Genomic DNA, 27,657 nt, shown 5'->3' on the forward strand with positions numbered 1-27,657 from the left:
CTAGATATGGTCTCATGTTCTTCTTGATTCTATGACTTTTCCTAAACTGCCTCACCTTCAGTTCAGTACTATAAAAATATTAAAACTGATCATCTTCAGGATCTAGACACGTTTTCTTAACATATAACTTAACTATTATTTTAACTTCACGGTTGCTTCATTTAACGTCTAACTGTTGCATCGTTGTTTGCAATTGGCTAAGTAATTTCCTTTAATTCCAATTTATGCAGGAATTCACAATAACTGAACCTCTATACCTTACTCCTAAATTCTGAATACTGAATTATTTAAACCAAAATGTCATTTGTTCCCAGATTCCATTTATCCAATCTAGCTGGTTGAGTTATTTTCTAAAGATCTGTAGAGACTTTTCCTAAAAGACTTGCGGAATGGTATGTTATATTTAAAAAAATAATAAATTAAATTAAAGTTTTAGGTTGTAGTTTGACAAATTGTGAAAAGAGTACTATTAAGGCACTGTGAAGAAGAATTATTTACACAGACTTTTACAGTAAAAGCAAGAACAAATTTGTTAAAGCATAATAGTATTTATTTATTTATTTATTTATTTATTTATTTATTTATTTATTTATCTATCTATCTATTTGTGAGAGCTTTCTTTTAGTTTAAATCCCAGTCTGCACTCTGCACACAGGGAAATGTGTCACTCGACCTTCTAAATGAAACATACCATCAGGTGGCGCAAAGGGATATGCGACGAATTTTTAATATTAAAGTCATTAATGTATTTACATGGCGAAAGGGAAAGAGCAGCGTCATGCTGGGAAAGGAGATCACGTTCAACAACAGCGTTTTCGGGATAAATTTAAGTCCAAAACGGCGAGAATCATCCGATGTCAATATCCACAGCGCAGCCTGAGGAGGAAAATAATTGATTAATAAAGCAGACGGACAGTGATTTTTTTTTTTTTTTTTTTTTTTTTTGCGCTGAGTGCGTCCTATAGGCTGGAGGCACTGATTTGGCGTTGTAGTGAGAGATTTTCCCATTGTTCGACTTTCTGAATTATTCTCTTGAAGATGGAGTTTGGGGAAAGGAAGAGGAGAAGAAAGTCGCAAAGCTTCAAACTGGTCACGGATGAAGGTAGGCTGCGAGACGCGCTCCTGTGCCGTGTGTCTGGCTGTTTGTCTGGCGCCGGGTGCCAAGCACAGACCATCCGCAGACAAAAGCGACGGCCACGACATTGCAGCAGATCTGTCGATCGATTTTTGCACACATCCGACCGTGAAGATGTAACCATTAGAGCAGAAGCAAAAATAATGAAAAAAAAAAGGGTGGTGAGGGAGGAGGGGGGGGTGCAATATGACATTTGTCTTCGTTTAAATAAATTATCAGTAATTACATAGACGGAGCAAGAAATATGTAATCATCTGTTGCGCATTAGTATTCTGATAACTACAGCCGAAACTGCTCACTTTTTTTTGGCTGAGGATGGAAGTTCCAGAACACCTCGATGGAGAACGACTTTATGCTACCCACAGGTGGTGATTCCTGCATGGGATGGGAGGAGGGAGTGTTCTGCTCCTCACACTCCATCAATCTGCAAAGCTTCGTTGACTCAATTAAGCTACAGTCACATGTTTCCCTACGTTTTTTTGTTTTGTTTTGTTTGTTTTTTTACCGACACTCTTTTCTGTCATATCTAGATTTCGGCTCTTCATATGGGATAAATTCCAGCTGCAGAGATGCCAATGGTGAGAGTAGGGATGCTGCCGCGCCTCAAGGTTCGGATCATTTCAAAGATGTTTTTAGATTGTGTGGTACTTGGAAAACCTAAAAAGTATGAAATGTGATTGCATCATTTAAGTATGAAAAAATAAAAAGGGAGAGTGGAAAATATAAAGAAAATGGCAATATGCAGTTGTCTTGCATCACTGCACAATTTTGCTGCTTTTATTAGCTTGCAATCAGCCTGTGTTCAGGTCAGTTTTTAACTTACTCGTTTTTGTTGTTTTTTTTCTATTATTATTAAAGTTATTAAAGGCTGCGTTTTAATAACTAAATACATCAGGGAAAACCAGAAATTGGCATTCATCAGAAAAATCCTGATTGGTACATTAGCCTCTAAATCCTTTAACTGAGTTAAATTGGACCAAAAGTTATATTTTAGTAAAAATGCCAAGCAAAGAACTGAAATTTTTACTTATTAGAATATGTATGGAATTACTGACCAAAAATAAAATTTTTAAAGGAGCTGTATTAAGTATATGACAATCAGAGTTTCCTCAATAAAAAAAAAGTTTAATTACCCTTTATCTCAGTGTTTTGTTGTTCCATGATTTATGAAAATATTAAACCCAAACTTGGAGAATGTTTTGCGACAAAGAAACCATTTTCTTATCAAAACAAACAGGACAAAACAGATTATGGAACAGTATAGAATTTTGAAGTTGAACATCCGTGTGAAACCTTGCTGCGGCAGGTACCACAAACTATTTTCACCCTCATGTCATCTTTGTGTAGTCTGGATGGGCGACGGGAGCATGGAAATCAAGAAACAGATCACTGGAATGATGAGGCTCCTGGGTGACAAGACTGGCAGAGGCTATCAGCGTTTGGGTGTCGAGCAGAACAGCTCAACAAAAGAGCCCCAGGAAAGCCAACTGAACTGCATGCACTCACCTCCAGTTTTACCTGTTGTGTCAGAAGACCAAAGCTGGAGCTCTCCAGGAGACCCAGAGCCTCCACCCTCATCCAAATCAACATCGCTCCCTAATGGTCAAGCCTGCAGCCAGTACAGTACCCGCTCCAGGGGACTCAGGACTGTCAGCACCACAAAGGATTTAATAAAACCCAGTGAAACAAAAGGTTTGGAGTCAGGCGATTTCTAAAGAGGAAGAAAAAAAAATCAATGAACATGTGATGCTTTAAAAAAAAAACAAACATCCAAACCCCTTTAACTTTTTTACATTCATCATCTCAGTAAAACCTCAAACTTGAATGCATCATATTGGTATTTGTGTGACAGAATAATACTAAGTAACTCATAATTGTGACGTGGAAAGACAATAGTCTTTTAATGGATTTTCTTTTCTTTTTTTTTTTAATAGATAAAAGTTTATAAACCGAGTCTATACTAGCACCAGCTATTGTTGCATTTGCATCTGCATGTTTTATAAAGTCTTTATAACAATAATGCAAAAATTACAGTCAGATTAACTCTGTGTAGTATTTAGGGGACTTCTGGAGGACGTTGTATACCAGACTATCTGAATACAAACACAGTGCAAATTATTCATATGTTTAATTTATTAAAAAACAAATTAAGCCAAAGTGGTGGTATCGGGTAGTTGACCAGGGCTGCATTAGAAAGTGGTGTGCACTAACACCATAATAAAGTTATTGTTTACATTATTTATCTACCTTTCACCTCACAATTATGCACTATTTTCAAATTCCAAATCTGTGATTGTGATGTGACAAAAGTAGAAAAGTTGAAGAGGCATGTAGAGGTTTTAAAGCAATGCAAAAGAAACAGGGACTTCAAGATCTTGTAGAAATGGAAATTATTCCCTTTTAAATGTTTGTAGTTACAGATGTATAGAAACATACTTTGTTAAGGCATGAAAGTAAGTGAACAATAACAAATGTGAGCACTCCTGACTTCCCAACAGATGAGCTCCGTCCTGCTGTGCCAGAAATCCCCTGCTGCATGTGTAACTGTAAAGGAACCTTGCAGGCGATATTGCACGAGCTCCGTGCAATGAGGAGGCTGATGCAGACTCAGAAAGGTCAGCAGAACATGTGCATATCACTGAAACTGAGACAATGAAACCATAACGTGCTATTTCTTCTTTTAGGAACATTTGAAAGGCGGGAACACACTAAATCATCATGCCAGCCTCACGTCAGCCTTAGTTCTTCTCCACGCCGCATCTCTCAGAAGAGAAGACCTATGTATAAGGTGACTCCACTGAGTCTCTGTGGAACCGGAAGAACGGCTCTTTTTTCTCCAGGGGGTTCGACTCTGAAAACTTCACCCCGGGAAGATGCAAAGAAAAAGGAATGTGAGAAACTCGACTCATCTCTGATCTCCTGTGATGTTTCTGAGCCACCATCTAGGAATGATCAGATAGCAGACTCTGGCACACACGGTCCTCTTCTGAATGCACTCGGTGGACATCAGGCATTAGAGGTAATACTTGCACTTAGCAACAGGTGATTGTATGAGTTTGCCGTTCTAAATTTGTTGCTGTCCTTTATTTCATGCAGCCTAACATTAAAGCCTCATTTAAAAAAAAAAAAAGCTGTTTAAAAGCTACAGGTATAGAAAATTCATTGTAATGTTTTCTTCTGTGGAACACCACGAGGGTACTTGTTGATTTCTTACGTTTTGCAATACTATCCCCATGTTGTTATTAAGATATTTCCGTGATATTTCAGTTATAGCTATATTCAATGTGTTTATATTTTGTTGTTGACTCTGTCACAGTCTGACGTTCGCCTTGCGGAGGATTATGATGTGTTTATCTCAAAGGCCCAGCTAGACTCCATTTTGGTCAACTATACACGCTCTGGCAGCCTCCTGTTTCGTAAGCTGGTATGTATCCATAGTTTTTAAGATTAACAGTAATACCTTAATATTAGGAAATGGTTTGTACTGTAACATGCCTTTTATGACTGATGACAACCTCACACTACAATATTTTGTTAAGTGTTTCAATCATAAAAAATAACTTGCTTAACATAACTTGCCTTATTTTTCAGCAAAAAACAATGTTTTGGTTACAAAAGCTGTTTGTCAAATGCAAAAAGAGTTTTTCTGCAGAAACTTTAGCTGCTAAAGTATTTTTAAAAGCAATATGTTTAGAGTAACGGTACAATTTTTAGCCAGTGACCCATGACATCCAATTTAATGAGCAGATTAACAATTTCAGTCTTATCCTGGAATAAAATCAATTTTAAAAAATAACTATTTTATTACTGCATAATTGTTAGAAATATTTGTACTGGCGAATCATCATAGAAGTACTGGCAGGTTATTTCATAAGGACCCTACATTTCTAGCTGACAGTTGGTCATTTAGGTTTAAAGATTTGTTTTTTGTGAGCTTACACAGAACAGTGCGTAGCAGTGGCTTACATAAAAACATACTATTAATCAACAGCCATGCTGACCACTAAATAATGTAAAAAAAAATCTGCTATGATAAAGTATTCGATTTTGAATTTGAATATTCGTTTAAGCTGTACTGTGTTTTTAGGTGTGTGCCTTCTTTGACGATGCTACTTTAGCTAATTCTCTGCCAAATGGTAAAAGGAAGCGAGGGCTCAACGACAACCGTAAGGGCTTGGACCAGAACATTGTGGGTGCTATTAAAGGTGAAGGACAAATACATACAAAAGGAGTTACTGTAAAAAGCACAATATGTTTCTACATTTTTGTGTAATTTGTGTCCAGTGTTTACAGAGAAATACTGCACTGAACACAGAATAGAGAAGTTGCCTGGACCACGAGACTGGGTACAGATCCTTCAAGATCAGATCAAACTTGCCAGAAGAAGGCTGAAACGAGGTTTTCTCTCATTAATCTTTTTTTTTTGAATGCAAATAAACTGTAAATGGCCTGTACCTGTAGAGCAATGGATCGAATCCTGAGGACCCTAAAGCGTTTTACGTTACATTCAGTCACCCATTCGTGCACACACTTAGCTTGCCACTGATTTAGCATGAAAAAGTATTTGCCCTCATTTTCTTCTTTCTGGTAGACAGAGTATTTCCAAATAAGAGTGTTTAATGAAAAAAGGTCCAAAAGCTTACAAAAGCAGAGGAAGAAACATAGAGAGAAAAATTTGAAAGGAAGTGGTAGCATGGGAGTACAGCAGAATTTTCTGTACAAGATTAAAGAAACACATGGGACCAAATCTGCTGGAGAGGTGGTTAGTGACATGGGAACTGAATTAATTAGCCAATAAATAACTGAAGACTTAGTGAGAGTAAAATCCCAAAATAATAATGCCTCAAAATCAAAATTAGAATCCTAACACAACGACCAATGAATCGCAACAGTTTATGGTCATTCCGTGTCATCACTTTTGAAGAAAAAACTGTAAAAGCCTCAATTTGGTTATTTTGAGCTATTCAGATGTGAACTTGCTTCTGTGCTTAGTATGACTGTACTGCTGCATAAATGCATGTCTGCTACAGCAGATTCAAGATTTTCTGGTAGACCAGTGAATTCATTACCACAAGTCATCCAGATCGATCAAGATAGTTTAGCTTTCATAGGGCCACTACAAATTTTGACTGTCAGTTTGATTTTATTTTCTGTAAGGCTATTAGTTTTACACCAACTCTTACAGAACCAAATCCTTTCCATTGTCTCAGCAGTCTACAGATCTTCAAGATGTTTTTGGAAAGCTTGATCATCTGAAACATTTCAGTAGTCAAAAAGGCAAAAATCAGAAGTATAGTCAAAGTCAAAATAGTTTTTCATTGTACTGTTCACTACACAAAAATGTATATTTATGTACTGAAATTATATTTTGGTAATACTTCAAGAAAAATATTTATGGCACACTCCCAATATTCAAGTGAAGGCAAAGTATAATCGCTTTTGCTCTTGTCTCATCAGATGCTGCAGATGCTGAGGAAAACTCAAATGAACCATCTACAAGTACTAACCTCACATGAATCTGCCCGCAACTGCCTGGCTTTCACACACACACATTTACAGCAGGTGATGATGTCACTGATTTAATCTATTTTGTACCTGTAAATGTTGTTACAATTACATAATTTGTTTGCTCAGACACATTATGAGCAAGCAACAGCTTTAACTTGATCTCATTTACTGTCATAACACATCCACAAATTACTATGCCTGGTCTCCTTCGTTAACTTACAAGTCTTTGCTATGTTCCTTCTGTGACATTTGACATTTTCATGCAGCTTTCTAAAATGTCAGCTAATTATGTTCCCAATAAGCACAATATTCCCTCTATATTGTACCCAGAGCTTTCCTAGTTTCAGAACTGCTGCTCATGGTTACACAGATTTCTTTTTCAGAAATATTATAAAGCATATTGATTTGTTTTTTTGTCTTTTCTCTACAGGGTTTCTTTTTTAACAGGTTTGAAAGTGATGAGCAGAAATTGTTAAACAAGACTGATTTCATCAGCTGCCACTATTGCCTGGCAGCAGATCAGTTTATCTTTAATATTTCTCTGGCTTTATTCATTTGTCACCCTCCGTCTTTCCTTTATATCAGTGATCAACAATTTGAATTGCACAACAAAAGGTCACAGAGTGTTCAAAATAATTATCTGCTATCAATAAATCACACATTTTACTGTACATATGTGCCTGCTGGAGTTTACATCAGGGCACAGACTTAAACCACCAGGATCTGGGATACTGAGTCATTATACGGAAGAGGTAAAGAAAACTGAAAAATGACCTGCAGTTAAAAATGAAAAACACTTTCATCTGCTTTTATGATGGTACTAAAAGGGATAAGACCTGAAAAATACAAAGTACGTATAAAATATGATACATTTATTGTCCAGAGACTTAATCTTTTAAGATGTTCTCTATTGTGAATTGTGCTTTTTAAGTGACCAATACTTCAGTGGGTGTAATGTGCAGTGCATCATCCACCTTGTTTAGAAAACATAGTATGTAAATGTGATGTATTTTTAGTACATTTTTGGAATTGAAAATAGACTGATGGGGCTTTATCTGAATAAATGAATAAAGATGTCAAGGTCCGTCTATGTTTTTATTGTTACTGAAACCTTAACAAATGGTTATCAAAGCATATCTTTTCAATATTGTCAAAACATAAGTAGTTTTCCTTTAAATAGATTTCACTCTACATAAGACTGTTACCACTGTATCCACCGATAAATACATTTTCCAAAATTAATTTATTTTCTTTAATTAAGGTGATCAGCATGCTTCAAATTACACATGGGAAAGAGGACTTTAATTTCCTCAGTTAAGACGTGAACCCCACCAAATTCCATGAAGAACCATCAGGAGGATTGAAATTTTTAAATACTGCATACAACTAACTAATAATCATATATTATACGTCAGGCTTTCTGAGAATGTGTGTACAGACCAAGAATTTTTGCACATAAAGCAACTCATGGTTTACTTCATCCGAGGAAGCTGTGTTGGACCATGGAAGAGGCTTACAGCACATCACCACCTACAGGAACAAATCTCCCTCCACTTTAACTATCGTCTGGCTGATTACTATAATAGCTTCTACTGCAGGTTAGAAAGACAGTCATTCATAAATTTCACATCTCACCCACAGAAAAGAACAACATGTAGCCACAACTGCTCCCTCCTTAAAACATGTATTTATGGTCGTTCTGACAGGGTGGCAAAGAAACTGAGAGGCCAGTGTTAAGTCAGAAGGAGCAGCAGAGGTCTGTTGACTGACTGAGCTATTATTACCGGTAAACAGGGAAAATCAGGTCTTTATGGAAGCGTGAAGTAATAATAANATAATAATAATAATAATAATAATAATAATAATAATAATTGCTGTTTAAAGTTATCCACAAGTGAAGTAAGGTAAAAGCAGTCATGATAGTTGCTCTAGTGACAAGAGTTCAAAATTGAATTTTGTAGGCCTACATTCAAAATGCTGTCTGTCTGTTATGGAAATTTAATACTGCATATAACCTTCAGCAGACCCACATGATAAACCATTTGGCACCAAAATGCTACAGAGCTTTGTTTTGTTTATGGGAGTGTGTTGGGGGTGCCAAACAGGCTGGGACCACCTCTAACGACAACAGCTCTAAACATACAGCGATAGCTACAACTACATGAGTTACATGAAAGTGTATTGATGTTAGAATAATCAGCCAAAGGTCAGACCTAACTCGAACTAAGATTTCTGCTGTTAGACTTGACAGTTGATGTTCACGGCCACTCACCATCCAATCTCACTGACCTTGAGCTAATTTGCAAAAAATCGGCAGATATTACAGTCTCTAGATGTACAAAACCAGGTGGAGACAAACTGAAAAAGACATAATTGTTTTTAAAAGTTAGTTCTACAAAGCATTAACTATTTGCAAAATAACTTGAAAACTTTATACATTTTCCTAATTTTGACAGGTATGCATTACTTGTTATTGTTATTTTTAATAAAATCCACATAAATATATTGAAGTGTGTTGAAATGTCATGGTTATTAATACTATTAAAAGGCACCGTTTATTAAAATTTAATCAAACCTATTCTTCATATATTCAAAAAAAAAGTATGACATTTTTGTCTATCAACCTTTCTTTTGTTATTTAATTTGACGTTTATAAGAAAATGTTTTGTTGGATGTAAAAGGAGGGAAAACACAAATTAAAGGTACACTCCATTGTAACAATTTTGTTGGCAGACTTTTGGAATCATTAAAGGGGATGTTGAAGAAGCCACCGTGCAAACAGAGGACCCTTTGTTATCTGGTTAGTTTCCACGTTAAATTAGGCGCATGTTTTTACATAATAGCACCAGCACAAATTGCTTATAAATAATCGTGTTTACTTTGCATTTACTTTTAAATAATAATGATTATTTTGTCCTCTGTACAATAGTTAAAAGACAATAATTTATGATTTCTAGTCAGGCTTTCTAAGAGGTCGCCTAAATGTAGCCCTGGTGCGTTCTGTTGCAGTCCCCGCTCTTGTGTCAGGATCCACCGCTAACCCGAAGCTGGTAAGGATAAACTGCTCAGACCAATTAAAGGGGAAATGTTGTAAGAATCTAATCCAGTTTAGCTCCTAAACTTGCTCATAGGCTGATTCTGTACACCTGTATTGTACAGTCTCATTACGGTGTTTGCATTAGCAGCACGTTTAGCGATTTAGTGCTAATACTAACTCTGATGTTGCACACATCGCATGGCGAGGGAGAGGAAAGGGTTAATTTTTTCCGCCGCCGACATTTTTGTTAGGCGCCCTGCCGCAACTTTTTAACTTGCAAGTGCAAGCAGCCGGGGCTATGGTTCTACACTGTAAATCAGGGTTAAATAGAAACGTGCACAATGTTTGCGCTCAGTGGCAGTACGGCTAGCATATCGGGTCTCCAGGGGCTCTTTGTTGCAGATAGCAGCCTCAGCTCATTGCCGCATGCAAGGATCGGCTAGCCACAGCTAGCAGAAAATCTAAACTGCATTTTCAGCTAAACAAACGTTGGGAGTGGAGTTAGTTGTCTCTGCAGATTGATTTGTCTTAAAGTCTGGCTGTCGTGTGTCTTACATTACAGTAACCAGACGTTTTACACTGGACATTACTGATATTGTCAGCCAGTTCCTCGGGGGTTGAATGAAAATGGAATCATTTTATGCATTGTGGTTCCTTTCAGCAACTCCAATTTGCACAATAAACTGCGAATATGCTAGATGGCACTGTTATAATCACGGTATATACACGTTTATTGCTTTTAGTTCTTTTGATAGGATACGAACTAAATATTCAGTTCTCATTGATGTGGTGATGCTTGGCTTTGATACTTGCTTAACAATTTTGAAATTAAAAAGTTTTTATAGATTGACTCCATCTGACAAAACAGGTAAAAAATGCAGGTTAATGTATTGGAATAAAAACCTCTCAACGTTAAATTAGAGCAGGGGAATGGAGAGCAGGTAGTGGAAACCACATGAATCCTGAGGTGAGAAGATAACATTCCTTTGTTGTTGTTTATGTAAATTGACACAAATTTGACCTTTGTGAAACATATGAGTGCTGTTCTGAGTTATTCACTTAGTGGTTTATTATTATTTTCAGTATGTATTGGACAAATATCTGGAAAATTCCTTAACTCGTACAAAAGTATATAAATCACAGTGAAACATGCTCTCTCAATCTGGACATACAGTATGTTTTTGTCTTGGTCAATTGCAGTTTTAATATTTCATTTTGAAGAATGTGACCATTACAGATGGTAAGCTTATATATTTTTTAATCGTGTTATTTTAAAGACAGTTAGAAAAGTCAAATGGCCACTTTATCAGGTACATTTTGCTAGTATGTGGTTGGGCTCCTTTTGCATTCAGAACTGCCTCAACTTGTTATTGCATAGATTCAAAAAGTTGTCAAATATTTCTCAAGAGATTTTGGGTCTACCAACTTATTGATGCTACCAACTTATTTGGTAGCATCCAAATAAGTTTGGATGCTACCAAACTTATTTGGTAGCATCCAAATAAGTTTGGATGCTTATTTGGATGCATATCCAAATAAGCATCCAAACCCTAACCCTAACCCTACCAACATAAACTTATTTGATGTTGGTAGCATCAAATAAGTTTGATGCTACCAACTTATTTGGTAGCATCAAATAAGTTGCATATCAGGTGGTTGCGTATCCATGATGTAAATCTCTCATTCCGACACTGTCAGTGATAATCTATTGTACAAAGTACTGGAGTACAGTGAAGTTCCTACCATGTTCCAAGAAGCCAGTTTGAAATGATTTGAGTTTTTTTGACATTATGACATAGATGTAATTTTATTAGTTGGACACACTGGGATCATAAATGGATAGACATGGTGAGCAATAATACTGAGGAAGGTTTCTATGGGGCCCCTTTACGCCTCAGTTTCCTGTTCTCAGCTAACATAAGTAACATCTGGCTTGGTCTTCTTTTGTTTCAAGGTTTGACACGTTATGCGTTTGAAGGTAATATTCTGCGTGCCTTGGTTGCAATGAGTTATTGTTTGATCTACTGTTCCCTTTCTACCGTCTCAAACCAGTCTGATCCCCTTTTTCCTTTTTCTGATGCTCAAAAAAAAGGAATAACTTCCACATTACATTCAGAAGCGTAATGTGTTGAGTTGCTGGTATGTTGCTGACCTATTCTTGTATGTTAGCGAGCAATTCCACATGTGTACCTAATAAAGTGGCCGGTGAGTGTATGTAAAGGTCTAGGATTAATTTGCTTTTTTGATCAACCTTGTGTTATTTCTAACATGTGCAAAATAAGTCTCTTTTGTAATGCAGCCTCTTTGAGTCCCTTCTAGTTTTTCTTGTGTAGGTGTGTATAGGTGTTTTACATCATTCCTTCTTTTTCTCGGTCTGTTTTTCAGTGGTGAGGATCCGGAGCTCCATCAGAAATGTCTGTGAGGGAGTCTTTTAACCCCGAAAGCTATGAGCTGGACAAGAACTTCAGGCTCACACGCTTCGCTGAGCTGAAGGGGACAGGCTGCAAGGTTGGTTGTCCAAATCAAAATCTGATGTTTTTTTCTGACTGAAAATGTTTACTAAAGGTATCTGAAAAAAATTAAAAATGTTGTCGCTGTTTTTTTCCACTGATCTTAGGTCCCTCAAGAGGTTTTACAGAAGTTGCTCGAGGCCTTACAGGAGAACCACTATCAAGAAGATGAACAGTTCTTGGGGGCAGTTATGCCTCGATTAGGTAATAATTACCTTATTTTACTGCCGTGGTAGCAGACATGCTAAAGTCTTGCCAGCTTGAATGAATGAGTGTTCAAACTGAGGCCTTGTCATGTGTCTGACCTAAGTTATTAACTTGCGCTCATGTTCGACACTCCTACAGTTGCACTGATAGCTTCAGCTTGTTCTTTGTGCAACTTTTATTCTACAAAAATGCTCAATCAGCTGAGAGTGCTGACCTTTATTTAAAGCTAAACTGACTGCATTACACCTCATTTTATAAGTGAAATGAATTTGCTTGTACTGCTGAGAAAAGTAGGTTTTGTTTTGCAATTACATGTCATTACTATTTGCACTTTTACTCTTTGCTAAGATTTCTGTTTGTTTTAAAGGAATAGGCATGGACACATGTGTGATCCCTCTCAGACATGGTGGACTTTCTCTTGTTCAGACAACAGATTACATCTATCCTATCGTTGACGACCCCTACATGATGGTAACGGTTCTCCCTTTTACTTGAGTTTCTCTAGTTGTTAATGCTGGGTTTCTATCTACACTTAAAAATATTCCTGTTTCCAGACTTTCTCCCCTATTCTATTGTCTTAAGGTCGTATTGGTTCGCCCACGCATAAATCTGTTCTGATTATTGATGAAGAAATATCTGCCACAATTTCACATCGAGCTTTTTTATTTATGAATTGTGATATGAACAACGTATGGCATGAACAATTTGTGAATGTGAAACATGACAAAATATAAACAAAACAAAAAAGGTGTGAATCCGTTTGTGCACTTCTGTCTCCGTGCCGCACAAACAGCTTCTGTGGTTAATTTGTTTCTGCTTTGTAGGGAAGAATTGCTTGTGCCAATGTTCTAAGTGACCTGTACGCCATGGGAGTGACAGAGTGTGACAACATGTTGATGCTTCTGGGAGTCAGCAACAAGATGTCAGAAAAAGTGAGAAGTTTTTTTTTTTTCATTTGGTGAGACAGTGTAGCTAATCAAGAAACAAACAAAAAATAACAATTAGTTGTTTTTGTAAATCGGTTCAAGCGGTTTGTTCTTCTGAGAAGTTCTAGCTATGTGATGGTGGTAACACTTGCTTTTTTTTTTTTTTTTTTTTTTTTTTTACATCAGACATAAAAAAATTAATAATATCCTGACTCCAGGAGTCAGGGAAGTTGCAAAAGATCGCATAGCATACAATTTCAGTGCTATCACTCTGATTCTTTTAGGGGGATAACTAGGGGCATCCATTCTTCATGCGTTTCTTTTACACTTGCTCATATGTGTGTGTGTTTGCAGGAAAGAGACAAAGTCATGCCACTGATCATCCAGGGATTCAAGGACGCTTCAGAGGAGGCCGGCACGTCTGTCACAGGGGGACAAACGGTGGTCAACCCCTGGGTGGTAATGGGAGGAGTCGCTACGACAGTGTGTCAGCCCAATGAGTTCATCATGTAGGAATAACTTCCTGTTATATGTACACTCCCTCTGACTTTTCAGTCTCTGTTAGAAGAAAAAATGCCATGACAATGTCTGGTGTCTTTCAAGGCCTGATAACGCAGTGCCTGGGGACGTGTTGGTGTTGACCAAACCATTAGGGACTCAAGTGGCTGTCGCAGTGCACCAGTGGCTAGACATTGTAAGTCTTTCTGATATATATATATTTTTTGTCTTGGGATACCTTCTGCTATTTCATGACAAACCTTTCCTATTTGCTTTCTTCAACATTTAGCCTGAGAAGTGGAACAAAATCAAGCTGGTGGTAACCCAGGAAGACGTAGAGTTGGCCTACCACGAAGCTATGCTGAACATGGCCCGGCTCAACCGTACAGGTAAACCCATCATTCACACATGATGCGTTTGAAATGTTGTGTGAGCAGATTGCTGCTCACTGATTGGCCAAGGGGAGAGGGAAATATGTGAAGGTTTTTACTGAGGTAGCGCAAGGAAAGGTTAATAAAACTCTAGAGCGACTGTAATGATATTTAGAACCACAATGGAAGGAGCAGGTAAAATTAAAGTATAATTTTGCATTTTAAGTTTCTGAATTACACACTGGCGGCACACTGCAATTAATATCCACCTGTAGAGTGGCGCACTGCAGACCTTCAGCTGTCAGCTTTTCGATGGAAACACAGCAGGTTCGGTGTGGAGCAGAGCGAGGATGAAGCCGAGCAGATTCAGGGTAAAAGGGACAAATGATTCATCTGAACTTCCTCTCTGTCCTCCTTTGTAGCTGCTGGCCTCATGCACACCTTCAACGCACACGCAGCCACCGACATCACAGGGTTCGGCATCCTCGGCCACGCTCAGACGCTGGCACGGCAGCAGCGGAGCGAGGTGTCCTTCGTCATCCACAACCTCCCAGTGCTCGCCAAGATGGCCGCCGTGTCCAAAGCCTGCGGGAACATGTTTGGACTCATGCACGGCACCTGCCCTGAAACATCAGGTCTGTGTTGATGTGGTTCTGACATCAACAACCATAGCTCTATAAAATCCTGCCAATAATGTGTGTTTATATGGAGTTGGATGGAGTAAGCAAAGTTTTGGTAAGAAAGTCCTGAGTTTTGATCAAACAGGATGGAGTCTATAGTAAACAGACATGATGAAATAATCTCGCTGCACTCTTAAGAAACTAGGATAATAAAAACTGTTTTATTTGTGTAGCCATAAGGCCCTTCATCAACACACAATATTTTGAGGAAATTGCTTTTAACTTGTTGGCATCGTCAGGTTTCTGTTTACAAATGAATGTGGTATTTAAAAAAATGAAAAGCACAAATGGGGAAAAAGCTTGAGTGTTCAAACTTCATTGTATACCGTTTTCTAAAGTGTTAAAACTTTAAATTCCTGAAATTTAAACAGCCAAATTTGTCTGTTGTAAGAAAGGCAAATTGTATCTGTCATCTTCCAGCCTGCTGGCCACCTGTGCATAGCAACAGGTGTGGGAGGGGCAGCTCTGTTTTAATTTATGCTCCACAGAACATGAAAACAATGTGACGTCACTAAAAGAACTTCATATTACAGTTTTTTTTAAGTTTATATTGCTCCTCTTTAGAAGTTTTAAAAATCTTAATATACACGATGACAGTAAAATGAACCGTGTCTGATGGAGTTGTTTAAGTCTGATTTTGCATTTACTGCATTTACTATAGCTGGTCATGTTTTAAAAACTTCAGTAGATGCTGTAGTGCTGCTTTCTGCAGCCTTCTCTTTGCTCTCATTATAACCTAACGTTATAATGGTGTTGGGATACACATCACTAGATTTCTTTTGTTTTGCTCTGTTTTTTTTAACACTTTTCCTATGATAAGTGTTTGCCAGAATATGTTGCAAACAACAGAGTACATCTCACAGACTTGTACTCTGAGAGATGCGCACAAGAAACAAACTGACCGATTCCGTGTTCTTTCCATTCGAAGGAGGCCTGCTCATCTGTTTGCCCCGGGAGCAGGCGGCCCGCTTCTGCGCCGAGATCAAATCTCCAAAATACGGAGAGGGCCACCAAGCCTGGATCATCGGGATCGTAGAGAAAGGAAACCGCACCGCCCGCATCATCGACAAGCCACGAATCATCGAGGTGGCACCGCAAGCAGCCACGCAGAATGTCAACCCAACACCCGGCGCGACCTCTTAATCCTCGACTTGTTGCCTCATCGACCTGAACCCCCGAAACCTCTGTTGAGAGTTTTTTTAGACATATAAACTACAAAACCATCGTAGAGTGTTGACAAATTTACACAAGATAGTAAAATAAAAACACACAACAAAGACTGGGTTGGCGTGCATCAATGTGGAAACAGCCCCACACAGCGGCCTCTCAAGGGTATGGCGCCACCCAGTGGACTCAAGCTGCAGCTTCCCCTTGAAAAGAAATTGGCAAGAACTAGGACATACTCATAATCCCTTTGCTCTGTTTGGCTGTATTGTTTAACGTGCTTGATTGGCTGGCAGCTTCTGACGGGAGAGTGGTAATGAAGACAATAATCTGTTGATTCATTTTGAATCTTTGAAAGTCTGGAGTCCGTTGCCTCTTTTTGTCTCTTAAAGCTGCTCTCATCAAACAAGCACACTGCGTTTTGGTGTTTTTGTTTCGCTTTGTACAGTTTAAAGGCCTAGTTTTAGTTCATTGATCTTCCTGATGCCTCAAAACACACAACCTGGTCAGAATGACTTTTTTTTTTTCTTTATTACTTTTGTATCGTCCCCACATATGCTAATAAATACTCAAATAGAAGATGGTTGATTTCTGCTACTTGGGAGCTGCACCCATGCGATTGAAACAAATCAATCTGTTTTAGTTTTAGCTGCACCGTTGTGCTTTCTTCATATGTTAAAGATTATTTTTTTAAGACGTTAAGAAGAAATTCTTCATTCCAAATGTAGCATCATAATTACAGGAATATGATGTAGTTTTCCATTGTAAACTTAAAGAAAATATCTCCCAAAAAACTGAGTGTGTTGGGTCATCCACCTCATGAACTCGAACGGTTTATTTTTGGCGTCTGCATGGTACGTTGACGACGCCAGGTGATGTGATAAAATCAATGAAGCCTCCCGCCGGTTGAAGTTTTTCTTTCTTCTATAGATGAAAATAATCTGGATGACATCGAAAAATGTTAGAAACAAGATGTAATCTCTACCCCACCCCTTACAATAAATGTTTTATAAAACGTTGCTCTTCTGTGTTTTTTAAATTTCAGGTAAAAAAAAAAAAGAAAAAAAGTAGGATTTGCTGTTTTTAAAGGGGTAAATTATGACTGTCAGTGGGGAAGAGACAGGGAAAAAATTGGTATTGCATCACTTTTAATTTAATTAGCTTAGATCAACTTTGTTGTCAGTAAAGGGCTTTGCTTTCCAGACAGTAAAAACAAACACAGATAAATGCATAAAAATATTTTCAATAGGACACCACATACCATCACAGTTTGATTGGTCTTGCCCCAAATTATTAATGACACTAACTGGGATAAGTTAACTTTTTATTTTTAAAAAACTTATTACCTTAACATGCAGGTAAATGTGCATCTCAATAACTTAGAATATTACTAAAAAGTTGATGTATTTCAAAAACTTAAATACCTATAGATTCATTACACAGGCTGGTGTAACTCAGGCATTTATTCCTGTTAATTTTGATGATTCTGACGCATAGCCAATGAAAACCAAAATTCTGTAATTTAAAAATGTGATTAAATATGATCAATAAATGTCCTTTTTGATAGAGAAATGTATGCAAACTGAAAAGTAGAAAGGCTGAAGCATTTGCACTCAACACTTGGTTGAGGCTCCTTTTGCAAGTCTGATTGATAATGAATATTGTTTTTTTTTTAGGTTAGCTCAGTGTCTTATACAATGTCAGTGGTTATAGAAAACCAAAGATATTCCATGATTATTTTATATTTTCTTGCCTATAGATTATCTTCAATCAAATCCAGTTTGATTTTCCTCAAACTTGAGTGTTCACAAATTGTTCTTACTTGCTGATGTGAAAATGGGATGTCAGAATTTGTTTAAAGCGTGTTGTTCAAACACAGAATACAGCAGGCAAAAATAAAACAACTTATTCCTTATTTTTTTATGTTTAAATCTAAGTTAATTTTCCGTGGTTCCTAAAATTAACCTACAAAGACAGATACATACTGAACACTTTCTTTATCGAACAACAGTCTTGTTTATATTAATAGCAAATTCTCAAAAAAAGTGTAATTTCTCAGTATTTTACTAACTGCAGGTTTAGCCAGAAAAAAATAACCTATTTAATATAACAACCAATAATGCCCAACAAACACTCTTGTGTCTTTGTTTTTATTCTTTTTTTTTTTTTTTACATCACATTGGACTAGATTTATGGTCAGAATACACTGACAAGGAAACAAGAAGATGCCATAAAAATCCCATCATTAAATTAGAGCAACTCCAGCATGTAAAACAGAAATAAATTAGAGGAGTGATAACCATTCTCTTAGAGTGGAATGCCCATCTCCTGTGATGTGGCTCACCAGAAAAGCATAGATAAAAGTGGAATTCTTTCAGCACACCAACAAAACTTCTCCCCACAGAGTCCTACATGTTCTTTTTATTATTTTCCAAATGCACATCCTTTCCATTCTCTACCGCGCTCTTGTCTTTTTCTTGCTTGAAAAGAGTCTGGATGTCAATCATGGCTTTCCGAATGTGCCGAGCAAACCGAGTGGAGTCCTGCAGTTTTAAAACAGAGAGAAAAGTCTATTAGACTTGGAGAAGCACGACGAGGACTCTACAGGTGGATGGGAAACATTGAGTACTTACTGTGTTATGCCTGGAGAATTTGCTGGAGATGTGGAATGTAATGAGATTTTCCCCAACAATGATATAAGAAACACCATACCCATCATCCGCCACCTGAGAGTGCAAAAGAGACACAGTTAGATAAGATGCTAAACTGTTTTAACTGTAAGATTTTGACCGAAAACACTCACAGGTCCAAATCCGCCTCCTGCACCCACGTATTTTGGAAACTTGTTGATATCAATTAAATTAATCTGCTGCTGAGGAGTTTGGCTGGTGGACAGCTTCCACGGCTCGGAAAGCACCTGAAGGTTTTGGGATGGAAAGGAGACCTGATAAGTCCTGTTTGAAGTATCCAACAAAGTGAAAGCGATTTGATTGTATCACTAACCTTCGTGAGAAATGGTGATTCAACACCGAGGTATTTAGATACTATGTAAAGGCAGAAGAGATGCCGATCGATACCGGAACCGGTCATGGCCAGACGATACATGTTCTGATGCTTGTCTGCTGCTTTCCGGAACAGCGCAAGTCTCTGGGCATTCTGCTCACAGACATTAGCAGACATTAGCAGGTAATCAGGAAATTACTTCATCATTTTTGGCTTATTCTGACATGTACACAAAAAACATAGTGAACATCAAGAACTGGATGCCCTTATGACTTTATCATATAATAAAGTCATAAAGGTACAAATGTTAGTTTAACCCCCTGACATGGCATCAACGTTTATTCACATTGCCTCTAAGTCTAACCCTACTGCTGCATCAATATCCTAGATGAGTAACATTTTAGACAAATTCAAACGTGCAGGATGATAAGAATAGAGTAACAGAAACAAATGCGGTGTTTTAGCATGTTACAGTTTATTAACAGGGATTTAAATGGTTTGTGTGTTTGTTTTTCTTACTGTTGCATCCGGATCCTCCATGGCCAGGACAAAAGCAGCAGCCTCAGAGGTGCAGGAGCGCACCGTCTCCGTCCGCCCGTCTCTGAACATACGGGTCATTGATGACTCATACGTCAGACAGAACACACCTTGATCCTACGGAAAAAAAACAAAACAAAACAACAACAACAACAAAAAAAATAAAAAATACAGTTGAATGTGGTTTGATGAAACCGATGTTCAAGAAAAACAAAATGTGAGAGACTGATGGCTGACCGACCCTGAACTGTGCGAGCTGCAGAGCCAGCTGAATGAAGGCATCAGGGCTCGTCCTGCACTTCTTGATCAAGCCTTTGCCAAACTCAGTGAACAGATGGCCATGGAAGTCCACATCGTCAGCTAGGTGTCTGGCTAACAAGTATGAAGCGTGAATGACATCTTGGCACTGACGTAGGAGAAAACACAGCGAATAAATAGCAATTAAAAAAATAATAATAATAATAATAATCGGCTACGTTTAATTAGTGAAGTTCACTGTACCTGTTCTGGAATCTCCCACTTTAGTCGAGTGGGAGAAGGAAGGCACCTGTTCACATCCCCTTTACAATGTCCCTCCTCTGTGTAGCCAAGATGAAAGCAGTCTGTTGCAAGAACATACTACAAACACACACAAATAAAACCTGAGGAATTGCTAAGAAACTTTCATTTTCTGTTTGTAAGACTGAAATACTGTTTATACCTCCCACATGTGTCCAACAATGGGTGCATCAGCCCAAGAGTGCTCAATATTGACTCCCATCTTTCCATTTGGGTATGAAATTAAGTTGAAAGACTTGTCGAACCACCTGTAAGACATGACAAGAATGTTCTTTTTTTACCCCCAGAAAACATTATGTCTGGCGCCCATCTTCTCTGCCTACCTGTCGTAACATTTGCCATGCATTAGGGATTTGGCATAAGTGTCAAGAGAGTAAACATTTTCTGGATCATAACCCTGTGGCTCTTCGTCGAGTGTCAGGAAGAATGAGGCAGACTCAATGGCATCCAGGGATTCCTTGTTCGGTCCCTGGCTAAAATATTTAAGCCGAGTCCGTGCCCATGGCACTCTGGAAAACAAAGTAAGACAGAGTAAGTATCGTATCTTTAGCAAGTGAGAGGGTTTTAGTGTGCTGTGAGACTGTGTGTTTGAGCATGCCTGTCTCCTGCAGTGAGGGCAGCTAGTTTCAGTTCTCCTGGCTGCGGTTTTGACGTGTCATTGAGAATCTGTTGAAACTGGTTCTCAAGTTCGCTGGGTAAGAGGTGGCGCCCCCCCGTATACAACCACACTTGGAAGTAGCGGCCTCTGTGGAAGACAACGAGGTGCTTTCGGTCTGTCAGGTGCAGTACAAAATCTGCAGACAGAGTAAGAAGGGATTAAACTTGAATTATACTCATCTTGAAGCTGAAAAGGATGTGATATTAATGAGGAAATGTGTAGCTTAGTGGCAATGTGAAAATTTGCCAGTAATAAAATCTTGCATTATTAGCAAGTTAATACATTGCCAGCTTTAAATGACTAAAACTATCACACTGTTGGCTGTGAGTAGGTTTTAATTTGACTTTTTATGTGCCTTTGATCTTATTTTGCATATCGTCTGATTTATGCCATTTGCTTTAGGCCAAATGTTGTCTTCATCTTAACAATGTAGAGAACAACTACAGTAGGACAATAGGAGGAGGGCAACAGGAGAGAACTTGTTGGAGTTGAGCCTGTTGACAACATTGATAGACATGGACCCAAAAGTGCAGCAAGTGCAGCGTGCTGGAAAGATTTACTTCAACCAGTGCATGTGTGCTTAAACCATAAATAATTATTCTTACCTGTTTCAATACCAGGAATACGAGTGGTGTTAAACATTCTCTCCATCTGAGTGGAACACATCGGAACGGTCCCTAAAGCCCTCAGCTGAGAAGAGAAGGGACTAGGATGTCATCACCATCCATCAATTCACAAGGTTCAAAATAGAGAAACCATACTAGGACGATGTTCGGTCTGTTGTATAATTTAAACACTTAAAACAAGATTTTTTTATTAGTGCCGCATACTTTTTCTTTGGTATAATTTGAAAATGAAAGTATATTTTTAGATTTCTAAAGTGAAAACATAGGACAAGTGTACTCATGTGGACCTCAAACTAAATCGACGTGGAGTGTAAAAATTGTGCAAAAGATGATTACTGTTCCCAGTCAGTTATGTGTAAAACTCTGAATAAGGAAAAAAGCAAAAGTTGTGACAAAGAAATTTCAGTTAGATAATGAAGAACATAAAGGTGTTACTTAACAGATAAATGAAAAAAAAAAAAAACAAAAACAAAAAACAAAAGACAAATTAACTTAAACAGAATTTCATGTTTATGGCCAAAATGGGCTGAAAGGAAATGGAATTGAAGTGCCAAAAACCCGAGCAAAGCTGAACAAAAGAAAACAATATTTCACTGGGCTGTAGTTTGTTGAATGGCAGAATATTCTCCAGATGCAGTGTTTCCACATTTTTTTGGTTTGTATGTTTTGAAAAAAAAAATAAAAATAGGCCTTTTTTTTGTAAAACGGGCAGATTACCGGTGCAAGTTCACCCCGCTCCAGCTTGCGCCTGTACTGCAGCATGGCATGAACTATGTTTCCTGCCCGGGCAGCCTGGCGGTGTGTTGGGGTCACATACAAAAGGTCCTTCAAACAAAAACATGAAACCATCAGCAGGAGACTTCAGAGGTCAGTTCACAAAATAGATGCTTTGTTACTTCAATCGTGTTTGTGTAAAAGCCACAATTTGTTGAAAACGTTTGTCCCTTCTAAACAAGTAAACATAACTGTATTTCATCTTACCATGATGTAAAAGTTGCTGTTGACCATTATTGGACCTCTGCTCCTTAAGTAGATGTATTCCTCCCACCAGTCACTTACCTGTAGATGTTAGGGCATTATCAATACAAAATATTCATAAACAAATTCAGCGAACTTGGGATTTAATTTCAAAATATGTGAAGACCCCTCACATAATTTGTTGTCCACCAGGATTTTAGCACCAGGTACCTTTGGAGCTGAGATGCCTCGTTTTCTTTAAAGTTATGTGCCAGAACTTCCATTTGTTTGTATTTTTTGTCGTCCAGTAGAGGGCGCACTGACTCAAGATACTGTGGGGAAAGATGCACAGAATGAAGTCGACAATGAAGCATTTATGGAACGACACAAAAATCCTGGAGGGACTTTCAGGGTATGTCTCCTGCCATACTGGCAAGGCAGATTTCCACCTCTCACTATTTAAACTAATGCAACACAAACAGGGCATGGGGACATTTTGTCTAAAATCTGCATTTGTGGTTTGAAGGAGACAATTAACAAATGTTTCAAAATCAGGATTATTTATTTTCGTAAGCATACAGTGAGAAACGGCAGGGTTAGGGTCCTCTGGGACTTCCAGATCCAGAGTGGTAAACAGGTGATTGTTAAAAAAAGGACATTGTAATGGTGGACAAAGACTTTTTTTTTTAATTGTAATCCACTTGTGTTTCTTCTACAAACCTTCTCAATGGTGTCTTTCACTCGAGGGACGGGGAGTCGGGGTAAGGCAGCCTGGAAGCTGTAGAGCAGGGGCCTTCGTCCAGAGAGCATCTTTACCAGTCTCTGGGTGGTAAATGTTAATTATGAATGAATGAAAACTAATTAATCCGATGCATATACTTTATTCCTATGCTCCTCTGACAGGTTTCTTAGCTATAATTTTACCCCGAATGGGCCAAGGTGACACAAATAGTGAAAGAAAGACTCAGACTGTGTAAGTGAAATTCACTAACAAAAATCCTGAACAAAAAAGGTTTATAGGGGAGCTATCCCCTAAAAAGCAACAGAGACTTTTATTGATGCAATGCTTCAATTGTTCACTGTGTGTCCTGTGACTTTGTATTTGTTGTGTTTTTATGAGGTAAAGCAACTTCCTTATTGTTGATGTGTACAAATAAACTTGACTTGACTTGAAGCAAACCCACCAGCCACACTTTTGTAGATGTCCTCATCTTCCCATGGGATTCGAAAATCCATCCGTGGTAAGAAAGAAGAATCTTTAGAGAGAACCGTATGACGTGGATGAAGAACAGCCATAACGCCGTGGCAAACAGGATGGCGCTCAGAACTGCTCTGGCCTGCGTTGACAAACAGTGTCTGCTCAGAAAAGACAAAAACCTGTCAGTATGGCAGCAGCTGCATCGGAAGTGTGAAGACTGACAAGTTTGGAGCAACTGACACAATGATGACACACACACATACACACACACACACACACACACCTACACACACACACACAAAATGAATATTTTCAAAACAGCAATGAATGAGTTAAATATTTTATGAGTGAGTGTATGATACTGACTGGTAAGGCAGGTTTTTCTTGATGGTATCTATTATTCCCAGAGGGGGGTCTGTGCCAGTGTACAAGGACATCATCATGGCAATCACAACTATCAACCAACTGGACGGACTGGCTGGGTAAACTTCAGTCAGTATTCCATTCTGTATAAAATGTAAATGATTTAATATGTTTTCTATTTTAATCTACATTCAATAATAAAAAAAAAGATGACCATTAGTGATTTTAAACACTGAACTTAATCAGTTATTACAATCACTTTTGACTTACTGCAAATGTTTTAAACATAGACACATGTGCTGAAATTGTGTTTCTACCTTCAGCTTAATGGCTTTCTTCCTCCAAGCAGTGAGTGAAGACAGGTAGATGTTTTTGAGGACCTCCTTGCTCAGCTTCACATCCACACCGTCCGGGTGCACAGTGAACTCGAAGCCCACTGCCTGATGGGCCTCAGCCATTTCCCTAGATCACTAACATAGATAGTTTAAGCATGGCATTAGCATTGTAGTACAAGCAAATGTTTTACAGTTATGTCGGCGCCACATTAGAAATAATGAAGAACCTTATCTCATTTGATTTGAAATGTCATGTTACCTTTCTAAATGTTACACTATATAATGTTTTCATTCGCTTTAGCAACTGTTTCAACTAATTTGAAAATAAATGGTTGTTGTGGAGACCAAGCTAACGACGACATTCTGTGCGGCAGTTCTTCAACAGTGTGCTGTGAGGATGTATCAATTTTATACATTTGGTTTTTACCTCTTGGACACAGTTCCAGTTGTTTTAAACTTTCAAATTGTTGCTTTAGCTTTATATGTATATAAATAAATATATATTTTTCACTTAAATGGCAAGTTCTCATGTCCTATTTTCAACAGCATCTCTGTCATGTTATAAATAAATCAAGGGGAAACAAGAATGCATGGATTAAATTTAAATTAAAAAAAAATGTTTAAGAAATTTTTAAAAGGCTTAACTTATGTAAAAGTACCGGTAATTGATATTGGCATTACTAAGTGTGATTAATCTATCTGATTTTGTTATACTATTATTTTAAGTTGGGATTTTTTTTTTCCATGATTAATACATGGACTCAACATAAAGGTTACATTTACCTTTTACTTTTTAGGTAAAAGGTAAAAAGTATCTGAACTGCACCACCTTTTACTTGTGGTGCTAGTAATTGTGCAGGGTGTTGAATATTAAGGGTATTTTTTTTACCACCTTTTTGAGCTTCTTCGAATTCACATTTTCCACTTACGAAACAAGTTATGGTTCTTTTACTGTTCTGTTTTGTGGAAATAAAAAATAGGAAAAAAAACTGGCTTGGCACTCGTGCCTTTAAACAAGCAAAATTTGAAAAGTGGGAGGAGGTGAGGTGCAGATGTCTGTATTAGTAAAATAAATAAATACATACTAAGTTAAAATTACCGACTTCTAAATGTCAGGTACCTCAGAAGTCTTAAACAGAAATATTTGGACTTCCACATCCCTGCATATTGTGTTTTAATGGTAGGTCTGGTATGCCTTTTTCCATGTCACATGACCAAACTATCCCCAACTGGGACAAAGTTCAATGGCCAGATATAGTGGTACATCAGCAGAGCATGTGCAGAACGACTCAGATAGGAATGGAAATATAAACACAGAGTAGAACCAACAAGGGACGGTAAAAATGTCCAGATTCCCTGCTAATTTTAAGTTCATCTCATTGAAGCAAGTTGCACAAGTCACTAGTTTCATACAAACTGTAAAAAATATTCATATTTTACTTTGTCATTTCAATTTTCCACCAGTTTGTAATAGATTCTTCACTTAGAAAACAAGCAACACAGCTAAACAGGTCAGCACTTTGTCATTTTCATAGAACTTGAAATTTGTGTCCCAGATGTCAGAGTAAAAGAATCATAAAGATCAGGAGCGTACTTTACCTTCCTCAGACCAGGCAGATGGTTACACACACACACAGGTGAATGGAAAGCCGGTAATCAGTGACTTTGGTCTGCAGCCCAGAGCCAGTGGGTTTCTTCTGTACTGAAACTTGTGCGTTCTGTGTCCTTGACGTGGCTTTACTCAGGTAGTGAACATAGTCACTGCTTCCTGTGTTTCTCCCTGTCCTCTCTCACCCACAACATGCCTCTCTTTGTAACCAGACACCAAACATAGACATCACCTGACCTGGTGTTCTCTGAGCTCCCTGCCATGTAACTGAATGTGATCCTTGTGACATTTCACCTAATTTACCAATAAAAGATTATTTGACTCAGCAAAGTTGTTAATTTGGATATTACAGACATTGCATGTGGCCTGGTCGACATTAAATTTACAATAATTGTGATAACAACCCATTTAAAGAAATCAAAACAGAATGTCTATAAATAAGGTTATGCGTAATGAAGTGGAATGAGCATGCTTAGTGAAATGTATTACTTAGCAGAGGAGCTCTGAAATCTCTTCTAGAGACTATGAAGTGTGATTTTTAGCCAATTCTCAGGACAAACTGTCTTCAAATCTTGAAGATTCTGGGGGATAATTTCGATTTTCTCCACTTCTTACTTATTTCTGTATGTTTTCATTTGAATTCTAGTAAGGTGGTTGCTTGGAAAACGCCGCTTAATTTTGATGTCTCCCATAACGGAGGTCCGTCATAAAATCTTGGCCACTGTGGTTAGAGATCACATTGGCTGTAATACCACATTATGCTGATTTCAGAGGCACTGTTTTAAAAGATACTTAACAGGGCTTGGACAACTTTGCTAAATGGGAAAAAAAAAAAGATGCTTGAAATTAGTTTTAGCCCACTATCTTGATTCAGATAAATTTTACCGTTCCAAATACAAATATGAAACATGAGACACTGGGAAACACAAAAAAAACATAAATTAGTACATTGCGATGTCTTGATCTTAATATATCAGAAAGCAAGCAGTTGGCTACTAGTTGCCTTTAATGAACAGTTCACCAACATTATGTAATGTTACTGAGTGGAGATGTTTTAGAAATAGCATACAATTACCGTAGCATTATGACAAACTGCATTGTGAAAAAACAACCCTTCCCAGACTGTGATAAAGGTTTTGACTCCATCTTCTCCTACCACCATAATTCTTAGACCGTTGTAGCCTACAGGTATCACTGGCTGCATATTGGGGTGCTCCAGCATGCTACTATTTGTATTTATTTTTAAAATAAATTCAAACAAATTAACTATGACGTAGACTGATTAAGGACCAACAACCAAAGCGATGAGCTGTTGAAGCGTGTGGATAATCTCTGTTTCATCAGAAACGTCTTAAAAGAGAATAGATCCCAACAAATCCAAAAGAAAACAGCTAAATATTTTAACAGAGATAAGAAAGCACCAAGGGGATAATGGTATCAGCATTATAAGAACAAGGTGGATAATATTCTCAGACTGATATTCTGAGAATATTAGTCCTTAACACAGCTGGCCAGGATTTTGAGTTCTAGGACCTTTGTTGCATTTCTCCCCTCCTTTCTGATAATTTTCTGCCTAAAAATTGCAAATAAAGGCCACTAATACTACAAAAACCTTTTTAAAAAATCACCAAGAAACATTGGGTGCGTTCACACTGCACCCTGAAGTGACCCAATTCCAATTTTTTTTACTAATGTGACCTGTATCCGATCTTTTCATGGCAGTGTGAACAGCACAGGTCGGATTCTTTTTCGAATGTGACCCATATCCGATACATAT

General features: G+C 37.9%; 3 protein-coding genes across 8 annotated transcripts; 2 read left to right on the forward strand and 1 right to left on the reverse strand.

Moving 5' to 3' along the window:
• Positions 1-600: 600 nt before the first annotated feature.
• bend7 (BEN domain containing 7) lies at positions 601-7,481 on the forward strand. Of its 4 annotated transcripts, none has more exons than XM_016668111.1 (10): positions 601-1,102; positions 1,501-1,743; positions 2,483-2,827; positions 3,634-3,750; positions 3,820-4,154; positions 4,452-4,559; positions 5,223-5,340; positions 5,420-5,533; positions 6,593-6,697; positions 7,074-7,166. In XM_016668111.1, exons 1-9 carry the CDS (start codon positions 1,039-1,041, stop codon positions 6,649-6,651), a joined length of 1,503 nt encoding a protein of 500 aa, XP_016523597.1. In that variant the 5' UTR covers positions 601-1,038; the 3' UTR covers positions 6,652-6,697; positions 7,074-7,166. The 4 variants fall into 4 exon arrangements, with proteins under 4 accessions (XP_016523597.1, XP_016523595.1, XP_016523596.1 ...); XM_016668109.1 differs by having other exon boundaries at positions 603-1,102; positions 5,420-5,481; positions 7,074-7,481; XM_016668110.1 differs by having other exon boundaries at positions 603-1,102; positions 1,666-1,743; positions 5,420-5,481; positions 7,074-7,481.
• Positions 7,482-9,588: 2,107 nt separating this feature from the next.
• Positions 9,589-17,055, forward strand: sephs1 (selenophosphate synthetase 1). Of its 2 annotated transcripts, none has more exons than XM_007545616.2 (10): positions 9,589-9,693; positions 12,066-12,188; positions 12,298-12,394; positions 12,765-12,868; positions 13,222-13,329; positions 13,678-13,832; positions 13,927-14,017; positions 14,111-14,210; positions 14,615-14,827; positions 15,801-17,055. In XM_007545616.2, exons 2-10 carry the CDS (start codon positions 12,093-12,095, stop codon positions 16,013-16,015), a joined length of 1,179 nt encoding a protein of 392 aa, XP_007545678.1. In that variant the 5' UTR covers positions 9,589-9,693; positions 12,066-12,092; the 3' UTR covers positions 16,016-17,055. The 2 variants fall into 2 exon arrangements, with proteins under 2 accessions (XP_007545678.1, XP_007545680.1); XM_007545618.2 differs by lacking the exon at positions 9,589-9,693 and adding an exon at positions 9,850-10,647.
• A 1,119-nt stretch (positions 17,056-18,174) lies between these two features.
• On the reverse strand, positions 18,175-26,063 carry cpt1b (carnitine palmitoyltransferase 1B (muscle)). 2 transcript variants are annotated; one of them, XM_007545620.2, is made up of 19 exons: positions 25,871-26,063; positions 24,254-24,406; positions 23,940-24,079; positions 23,560-23,731; positions 23,096-23,197; positions 22,570-22,707; positions 22,400-22,477; positions 22,136-22,243; positions 21,398-21,482; positions 20,733-20,928; positions 20,458-20,643; positions 20,277-20,382; positions 20,078-20,194; positions 19,818-19,982; positions 19,559-19,693; positions 19,040-19,192; positions 18,840-18,953; positions 18,670-18,762; positions 18,175-18,579 (listed from the first exon to the last, which is right to left on the reverse strand). In XM_007545620.2, exons 2-19 carry the CDS (start codon positions 24,392-24,394, stop codon positions 18,445-18,447), a joined length of 2,364 nt encoding a protein of 787 aa, XP_007545682.1. In that variant the 5' UTR covers positions 24,395-24,406; positions 25,871-26,063; the 3' UTR covers positions 18,175-18,444. The 2 variants fall into 2 exon arrangements, with proteins under 2 accessions (XP_007545682.1, XP_016523599.1); XM_016668113.1 differs by lacking the exon at positions 25,871-26,063 and having other exon boundaries at positions 24,254-24,551.
• Positions 26,064-27,657: the final 1,594 nt, after the last annotated feature.

The sequence above is a fragment of the Poecilia formosa genome, unplaced genomic scaffold (assembly GCF_000485575.1).
Source record: "Poecilia formosa unplaced genomic scaffold, Poecilia_formosa-5.1.2 Scaffold13, whole genome shotgun sequence".
Lineage (NCBI taxonomy): Eukaryota > Metazoa > Chordata > Actinopteri > Cyprinodontiformes > Poeciliidae > Poecilia > Poecilia formosa.

What these genes read in the sequence shown, in the direction of transcription:
- bend7 (XM_016668109.1), top strand. Translation starts at nt 1,039, where the DNA reads ATGGAGTTTGGGGAAAGGAAGAGGAGAAGAAAGTCGCAAAGCTTCAAA. An exon ending in CAAACTGGTCACGGATGAAG is followed by an intron (nt 1,103 to 1,500) that starts GTAGGCTGCGAG and finishes TGCTACCCACAG; the next exon opens with GTGGTGATTCCTGCATGGGA. An exon ending in AAAACCCAGTGAAACAAAAG is followed by an intron (nt 2,828 to 3,633) that starts GTTTGGAGTCAG and finishes ACTTCCCAACAG; the next exon opens with ATGAGCTCCGTCCTGCTGTG.
- sephs1 (XM_007545616.2), top strand. Translation starts at nt 12,093, where the DNA reads ATGTCTGTGAGGGAGTCTTTTAACCCCGAAAGCTATGAGCTGGACAAG. An exon ending in CAGCCCAATGAGTTCATCAT is followed by an intron (nt 13,833 to 13,926) that starts GTAGGAATAACT and finishes GTGTCTTTCAAG; the next exon opens with GCCTGATAACGCAGTGCCTG. An exon ending in TGCACCAGTGGCTAGACATT is followed by an intron (nt 14,018 to 14,110) that starts GTAAGTCTTTCT and finishes TTCAACATTTAG; the next exon opens with CCTGAGAAGTGGAACAAAAT.
- cpt1b (XM_007545620.2), bottom strand. Translation starts at nt 24,394, where the DNA reads ATGGCTGAGGCCCATCAGGCAGTGGGCTTCGAGTTCACTGTGCACCCG. An exon ending in CATCTACAAAAGTGTGGCTG is followed by an intron (nt 23,198 to 23,559) that starts GTGGGTTTGCTT and finishes TTTACCACCCAG; the next exon opens with AGACTGGTAAAGATGCTCTC. An exon ending in CCTGGTGGACAACAAATTAT is followed by an intron (nt 22,478 to 22,569) that starts GTGAGGGGTCTT and finishes TAACATCTACAG; the next exon opens with GTAAGTGACTGGTGGGAGGA.